General features: G+C 39.6%; 1 protein-coding gene across 1 annotated transcript in view; it reads right to left on the minus strand.

The window, feature by feature from the left end:
* LOC309605458 (fatty acid desaturase 2-like protein FADS2B) overlaps positions 1-9153 on the minus strand; it is a 29349-nt gene that overhangs the window by 4215 nt on the left and 15981 nt on the right. Inside the window, exons 2-6 of the mRNA XM_082341332.1 lie at positions 7620-7680; positions 4929-5005; positions 4670-4767; positions 2304-2400; positions 419-498 (exon numbers count right to left, since the gene is read on the minus strand). Of these exons, the coding sequence (XP_082197458.1) occupies positions 419-498; positions 2304-2400; positions 4670-4767; positions 4929-5005; positions 7620-7680 (413 nt within the window). The remainder of the gene's footprint in view (positions 1-418; positions 499-2303; positions 2401-4669; positions 4768-4928; positions 5006-7619; positions 7681-9153) is intronic.

Here is a 9153-nt window from a genome sequence, read left to right on the forward strand (position 1 = left end):
TTATTCATTATTTTGTAACATTGGCTCTAAAGATACAGGTAAGTAAATATTTAAATTAAATTGTAGTTAAGTTTCAACAGAAGTTGGTTACCCAATTGCCATGATTTTTCTTGGCTTTTGCCAACAAACCAAATGCAAAGAAAACAATCACCAATTCCTAAGCCCATAGGAATCTGGAAACTGAGTCCCTGGTACTTTTCCAAGATTTCACTCCACTTACTCACAATTGTTTCACCTCCTTCATTTCTTTCTTCCCTTCCTTACCATTGACGTTAATAGAAAAATAGCAGCCTTTAGAGAATTCTGGTTCATGTTTTCTCTTTTAGATCCCAAGCCTAGGGCTCTGCTCTGGACTATATGGGGGGCAGTTATAAGTGACAGCCCTTGCCCTTTATCATGAACTGTTTCTCTCACTCACTGGTGCTCGATTTGAAAGTTCAAGTGCCCAGTGAGCCAGTCATTGAAAAAGGACTGTTCAACATTACAGGTGGCCAAGACCTGCAAAGAAAAAGCTTACATTAGATATAAATGAGCCCAAATGTCAAACAAAGAAAATGTTTAGTTGTTCTTTTATTCAGCCAATCATTCCACAAGTGCTTATTGAGTACCTATTTTGTGTAAGAAACCATGAGGGATAAAAAAGATACACAGTCCCAGGTCTCAAGGAGCTTACAATTTAAAAAGGCAATAGGACATTTCGCTAAGTATATATGAGGCAATAGATATGAAGAAGTATGTAGGATTTGAGGGAGCTAAGTCACTCTCAGCCCTCAAATACAGAAGACTAAGGTGTCATGAATGAGGACTTTGGCAGATGGAAGTAGGACTGTAGGACTTTGGTAGAAATTGCAGGGGTTTGAATACCATTTCCATAGGGTAGACTGAAAGAACTTCTAAATGAGGAGTACGGCATGCAAGGGCTTTAGTCAAGGGTTCTGTGCATAGAAATGCATTTCTATACAAATATTTCCTTTGTAATCTAAGGTATTTTATTTTATACATTTAAAAACATTATCCTGAGGAGAAGTTCACAGGCTTCTCCAGACTACCTAGATTAAGAACCTTTACGAATGTCATTTTATTCAGTGCCTTTCTAAGGTTTAGTTCTTGTTGGCGTTGTTGCCATTTTGAATGTTATTTTTGTGGCTGCTCTATGTGGTTGCTCAAAGTGTAATTTAGAGCACCTTGGGTTTCCCGAGGACACTTTCAGGGAATCTGCAAGGTCAAAACGATTCCCATAATCCTTCTAATCCTTCTAAGTATTTGCCTTTTTCATTCTCATTCTCTCATGCTTATAGAATGCATTTTTCCAGAGGCTACTAAACATGGGATGACATCGTCACTCTGATGTTAATATGCATTGGCTTTATTCTTATTATTTTAAAACTCTCAGTATTAATTTCAAATATAGTAAATATCAGTGGATATAACCTCTGTAAACAAAAGCTCTTTGAGGTTCTCAATAACTTTTAAGAGTGTGAAGTGGTTCTGTGACCAAGCAGTTTGAGAACCACTACTCTCTGGAAGGTCCACTGAATCTGGGAATGAGCTTGGAGAAGGAAGCAGTGTAATGACTGGATTCTCCAGTTAATCATGGCACAGCCAGTGGAAGGCTTAGGAGGCAGGTGTATTCTGCATGGGTCACAATTCTGTTAATCGTTAACAGCATGCTTGCAGAGCATGCCATGTTTCCTCTCTGGGCCTCTTCATCTATACAATGAAATGAGGTGGATTCCAGGGTCCTTCTAGGTCATAAAATTCATTCTCTAATTCTAGGAGTCTCAGATTCATTGAAAGCCTGTTTCATGTTGGGCAGGGGTCAGCAAACCTTTTCTATAAAGTGCCAGACAGTAAATATTTTAATTCTCCATCACAGCTACTCAGTTCTGCTGTTGTAGCATGAAAGCTGTCATAGATAATATGTAAATGTGTGAGCATGGCTGTGTTCCAATAAAACTTTATTTATAAAAACAGAGAGTGGGCTGGATTTCGCCCTTGGACTATACTTTACTAACCCTTGGTTTGGAGCAAATGCTCTGAAATCGAACTGCCTAAGTTTAAAACCTGCTTCTACCACTTATTAGCTGTGTGGTCTTATGCAACTTACTCAACGTCTTCATGCCTCAATTTTATCATCTATAAAGTGGGAATATAGCATGTATCTCATGTAGTTACATGCAAAGCAGTTGACAGTGCTTGGCCCCTGGCAAGCATTCAATAAGTATGAATTATTATTATTTGACATAAGCAGACTGTAAATCAGGGTGCTTTGATGGATGCTTTCCCAGGAACTCCAAGATTACCTGAGTGCTAAGCCAGTCCTTGTTCTCCTCTCTGCTCATTTTCATTGGTATGTGGCTCATCTGGGTAACATATGCAATCCAGGGACTTTCAAGAAACCTTTCAGAGAATAGAAGGAGGAAGTGTCACTCCTTGGGGAGTTTCAGTTCCAACCACTGGCAGATCTGGCTGAGCATTAAAGGAAATGGCAGGGACTCAAAGGTTCCAATAATATGGTGGTTATTTGTTTTCTTCTTTTATTTTAAAGTTAATTTTTATTGGAGTAGAGTTGCTTTACAATGTTGTGTTAATTTCTACTGTACAGCAAAGTGAATCAGCTGTATGTATACATATATCCCCTCTTTTTTGGATTTCCTTCCCATTTAGGTCACCACAGAGCATCGTGTAGAGTTCCCTGTGCTATACAGTAGGTTCTCATTAGTTATCTATTTTATACACAGTATCAATAGTGTATATATGTCAATCCCAATCTCCCAACTCCTCCCGCCCCCCCCCCCCCGCTTTCCCCCTTGGTATCCATACATTTGTTCTCTACGTCTGTGTCTCTACGTCTGCTTTGCAAATAAGATCATCTATGTCATTTTTCTGGATTCCACATATATGTGTTAATATACGATATTTGTTTTTCTCTTTCTGACTTCACTCTGTATGACAGTCTTTGGAGGCCTTTTACATCTAGAGATGACACACTAAGCATTCAGTCACATGACCTGCCTGCCTTGCAGCCTAATGTGCCCCCAAAGCTTGCTCTGGCATTGGTGCAAGGCTCAAAAGATACCTAGGTAACTTTAAGGGTGTATGCAAAGTGATTAACAGCTTGGACTTTGTCATCAGATAGAGCTGGGTTCAAGTTCTGATCTGGCACTGCCACTGGACCTTATTTGCTCTATAACCTTCAGCAAGTGATTTAATTTCTCTGAGCTTCAGCTCTCTTATCAGAAAAATGAAGCTGTAAAGTCAAAAACAGACATATTGAAATGCATAAACTTTAACATCATATTCACCAATGTCAAAGCAACTGATAGGTGAAGCACAAAGAAGAAAGACAATTAAAGACAAAATAAGGAGCAGTAGAATTTCTACCACACTATACCTGAAGAAACAGAAGAGCATGGCTAACTTCTCCAAGAACCAGATCAACAGATAAACCACGACAGATAACAATGAACTTATTAGTTAATTATAAGCATGCTCTATTGTTCCAATACAAAAGAAACATAGAAACATTATACTTAGTGACTAATAGTAATAATAATACTATAATGATAATGATAATAATGTAACAGTTAACATTTATTGAGGCTTCCTTTATGATCTTTTTTACTGTCCCATTAATGCTCATGACAATCGTATGTTGTAGGTACTGTCACTAGCCCCACTTTACAAATGTAAAAGCCAAAGTGTAGAGAAATTAACTAAGGTCATACAGCTAACATGTGGTAGAGCCTGGAACACAGACAAGTCTGACTCCGGAGTCCCCACTTAGCCCTTGGAAACAAAGAAACACCCAACATTTCTTGTTACACACAACCTTGGTTTTCTGAAATATGTATAATTATGAATACATCATTGGTCATCATTAAAGTAAAAGATTTGAAAATACATAAAAGAGAAAAATGAAGCTGATACTATCTACATTACAGGGTTTTGTAAGTATAATCACATCAAATAAGATAATGCATGTAAATCCTTTAGCAAATTGCCTGATGCATAGTAGCTACCATTATTTTTATTGTTATGTAGGATTTAGAATAATAATGTGAAAGAATGAGGGAGGAATAAATTGGGGATTTGAAGAGGGTTTTTCAGTCTGAAGTCATTTGGGCTTTGGGAATTGTTGGATTACAATTTTTAAGGACTTGGGGATCGCTGGAACCCAGTTGACCTTTGAGCAACATGCATGCCCACTTAAATGTGGATTTTTTCAGTAATTTTTTTTTCAGTAATTTTTCAGTAATTTTTTCAGTAAATACATACAATACTGCATGATCTGCAGTTGGTTGAATCCACAGATGCGGAACCACAGATACAGATAGCTGACTCTGGGACTTGAATATCTCTGGATTTTGGTAACTGTGGTGGATCCAGAAACAAATCCCCCACAGATACTGAGGGATGACTGTACTGCAATGGGGAATTAAGCAAGTGGGAAAAAAGGCAAGTTTGGGCAAATTCATTTTCCAAGGAACTCTTCTTATTCACCTATTTCAGCTATTTTTTCCCACATTTTCTTGGAAACGTCTCAGTTACGAGAGAACAGGGCATGGTGTCATAATCTGCTAATCATTGCTAATCATAAATAGCTCAGATAAGGAAGGTAAAGGACCATCTAGGTAATGAGAATAAGAGAATATTCTTGCTTTCTTACTTGACTAAATATATGAGCACCATGGTTCCGAAGATTCCATAGAAAGGGCCAAATGTGATGAAATAGCGGATGTAAAACCTGCTGACCCAGGCAATGTCCTGCAGAAAGAAGTGCTTGAAAGTTAGGCTCTTGGAAATAAAACTGGCTAAATCTTATATCCTATTACTCAAGGAAGCTACATCTGGAAGGGACCAAGCATTTTCATTTCCCCTTTTCTACCAGCCTGATCTAGTTTTAGAGAAGGAGGCAAGTTACTCACCTCCCAATACCTTTGGAGGTACATCACTTGCATGGATTGCCCATTGAAATACACAGGCATGAGGAGGGGGAGCCCAACTGAAGAACAATTTTTAAAAAGATGGTGAACAAATGAACAGAATGTGATTCCCTTGGAAACCAGCAGGGGTCGATCTCCTTAACATGCCACCCCTGGAATGTTAACCCCTGAGAAGGGATGCAAGGTGGAGATCCACGACCACATCCTGGACTCCACTGGGCTTTAGAGTCTCTGAGGCTGAACCAGGACTTTGGTTCCAGCTCCCTTCAGGAGACTAGGGAAGCTTTGAAGATTTGAGTCATTCTTGATGAAGGCATCCTGGAAGGGCTTCTGCTGTGAGCTTTCAAGTTTTCTCAAGGTCCATGGAATCCTTCAGTCCTTCACGATCCTTAGCACTGGGCCCTATCACAGTATGTCGAGGTGGCAGAAATAGAGCAGGTGTACTCAGTTCCTGGCCACATAGTTATTTACCTGCTTTTCCCCCAGGACCAGTGAGGCTGCCTGGAGCATGTAAGAGTCTTATGGAGACCCTTTGGATTTTGACAACTCTCTCCTTGACCAAACTTTAGTCAGATCCTCTGAGCCCCTTTCTTGACTAGGCTTCAAAGTGGGCCCGTAAACATTCAAACTCTGCAAACTGTCAGCACAAATGATTTTGTCCACCCTACATACTAAGGGACTTTCACAAATGCTAGCATAGTTTCTAAGAATAGCTCAAGGCCATGCCCCTGGGATGACCCCAGCCCCCTTAAAGTTCCTGCCTGAGAAAGTTCAAGTCTATCCAAAGAACTTACTGTTTGTTCAAGCCAAAACCTGACTATAGGCCTCTGATCTCTGTTTTCTTAGATCATTTATTAGAAAACTTACAATTATGAAGTCCTTTCTCTGTCCCTTTGAGATGGTTCTTCCCTAACCCAGAGATGTCTTTCTCAAGGACCTGGGAGTCGTCCCTTTGAAGTGTAATCATTGAGAATTGGGCCCTGTACCCCAGTCTCTGGGAGGGTAGGAGCCTGACTTTGATAAGCACCAGTTAGCAGACACACATGGCCCATGACCAGCTTCCTCTCACTTTAACCTCTTTCAGTAATTTCCTTTAGCATGTCCCAGTGTTTAAGAAGTCTCCCACTTTTGTTTCAGCAGAGTTAAGGTCAGTTTATACTGAAGTCCCTTTCCCCTACTACAGAAACCTGAATCAAATCTGTCTTGCCACTTTTACCAAACGTCCAACCCAGTTTCTCTTTGACAGTTTGAGCATGACTCACTTGTACCTGAGATACTAAGTTGAAGGCATATGAAGGGAAAGGACACAATGAAACAGCTCCTGAGGATAGTGTGGTTTGTAATCTGGATTCTGCAGTGAATCTACACCATTTATTCATTCCTCGGAAGCTAAGGGTGTATTGTAGCACTACAGACAGGGGAGGAGAGTTCAGAAAAGAAACTCCAACAGCTTTTTCTTATGTGAATATACATTTATCTGGGCTGGGGATCGGTTACCTTTCAGAATGGGACACCAATGTCCTCATTCCTCATTTTGGTCATGCAAGAGAAGGACTGCCTTAGGATCGGTTTGCAGAATTCTAGCAGTGGAAGGGCAGCAGTGGTAATTGATCCCCATATCTCAGAAAATGGGCCCACAGGCCATCCTGGTCAGGCGTGTTACAGATGACCACTGGTGGCCAACATTTGGGCAAATCCGATCATCTGCAACAGGGTTTCTCAGTCTTAACACTGTTGGCATTTTAGGGCCAGATAAATGTCCTGAGAATTGTAAGATATTTCATAGCATCCCTGGCTTCTGCCCCCTGGATGCCAGTACCATCCCTGCCCCTTTGCTGTGATAACCAAAAATGTATCTAGACTTTGTCAAATGTCCCATTGGGAGCAACATTGCTCCTAGGTGAGAACCACTGATCTATAGAAAATGTTTGGAACCTTTCCAAAGGTTTTATTTTCCAAATGTATAAGCATATTTTAGATAAGCATATTTTGGGATCCCACTAAACCTTTCTTTGTGAGCTATCATGAGTTTGACTTGGTCAAGAGCAAAGCATTTTTCCTTCTGATGCTTTTTTATTGGTATTAGCATTATTCAGCTACCCTATTTTCTCTTAAGCCTAGACCCCCATTCAGACCTGTTTTACTTGTTTCATATATATATATCCACTAAAATATCTTCTACAACTGTATGTAAGCCATGGGAACAGCTAGCTTTCTTCCACACAGAAACTCTATAGGTGACTTTTATTCATGAGACTCTACTTTTTCTGGCATCCTATTGTCAGTGCTTGAGCATTGTTTTCCTGTCTCTCCTCCCTACCCAAATACCACCATCCTTTTCTTCTTGAGAGGTATTTAGTCTTTCCAGGATGAGAGTCCCAGATGCCAGACCCCTTGATGGGCATCCTGCCTTCCATCCTTCTTGCAGCATCTCCTTCCCTGCCCAGTACCCAGAGTGATGAGATGCCCATTAAGAATGCCTGTTTGCTTTCCTGTTTTCCTTTTCAGATTTTCACCCTAGTAAGTATGAAATAAAACATGCTGCTTTTTCTCGGTCACAATAAGACATGAGCTGGTCTCTCTGTCGGAGGATTTCAGTCATGGCTTTTGGCTTGACATCTGTTTGCTTCAGGGAAATGGGATGATAAGGAATGTGGCTCCCAGGTGACTCACACATGTAGAAGTACAGATGCTGCTTCTTGTAGTCGATGTATTTTATTTTCTTCTTGCCATACTGAATGAAGAGAGAATAAAACTCAAATAAGAGACAATATAAACTTCTTGTCATTATACTCAAGGTCGTGTGTGTGTGTGTGAGGTGTGTGTGTGTGTTTGTAAAATCTCTATAGAAAGAGCCATCTGGTCAGAATTCATTGACTGTCAAACTTGAGGCACTAGAAGAACCAGAACTGGAGTGGGAGGAGATACTGTGGTGTCTTTTGGCTTTATTTAAATATGGGCAGTTCTTGCTTGCGTGGTTTGTTCCATTTGACTACGGGGATTGTGATCTTTTATTACTTTTATTATGCCCATGGAAGCCATTTTGAAATTTTTGTCCTTATGTGGATTGGAATGATGATTAAAAAGAAATATTTCTGATAAGTTTTCTGAGCTCTTTTTCAACCTACGTGCTTAGTATTCTGCTTGAAGCTCAGTCTCCATCTCCATTCATCCATTCAACAGATATTTACTGAATGGTCAAGTGATAAAAGATACAGGCATGACCCCTAATATCTGCTTCATCTTTCCTCCTTTGTGTTTCCATCATGGATCTCATGCTGTGATTTACTATTTTTAAGGCATAATGATATTATATATAATCTTACTACTGGGAATTTGAGACATTTTCTAGGGGTCTTTTTAGTTAATTTAGTCTGTGCCGAATGCACAAAGACAACAAATATCCTGAGAGGAGGCATAGAAGTAATAGTATATCTCCATTACCTAGCAGACAATTAATAAATGTTTAACTGAAGGAATGAATGAATGAATGATATTTCACATCTCCTCTATAGTTTTACTATGTATTCACTGAGTTACAACACTATGGGCAGTGTTTGATTTTTGTTTTTCCCATTCTTTTGACACCTTCCCTACTACAAATAGATTTCTTCTCTTATTTGGATAGTAGATTTGATCCTTCCTTCTCTTACTGTCATAAATAAAAAGAAATGTCCTAGTGATAAAGTAATAATAGATATTTACAGTTACTCCCAAGTTTCTAGATATTTAAGTAGTAGGAAACATGGAAGAGGGGGTGGGTGGGAAAATTTTGAGAGCTGGCAAACATAGGTGAAGGATTGGTTTTGAGTATCACTCCAAAGGAGAATTCTAACTTTACCAAAATATGAACACAGGACCTGGCACGTAGATTTAATTAATGCTTGTCGAAGGAATGAATGTTTGAAGAAAGTGGTAGAAGGATTGACAGTAAAATGGGAAGAACAGAAACGTTTAGGGCTTATCAGAACAATTTTTGATGCAAAACAACTGAATTTTAGAGTGTAAATAATTTTAAGTAATGTACAGTCGCTTTGAAACTATAGTATACAGAAGCCTAAGGTTCTAGGGATATGTCTCAAGAGTAGCTGTAAAACTTGAAGAGGTGACCTCCATCATCTGTGAAGAAGCGGCATGTGTACTGGATATAGTTCTAAAGAAGACACTTCTGGAGGGGGTCACGCTGCCTCTTGAACTCCACTGAGAC

Source organism: Balaenoptera borealis, assembly GCF_965194805.1.
Source record: "Balaenoptera borealis genome assembly, chromosome: 11".
Classification (NCBI taxonomy): Eukaryota; Metazoa; Chordata; class Mammalia; order Artiodactyla; family Balaenopteridae; genus Balaenoptera; species Balaenoptera borealis.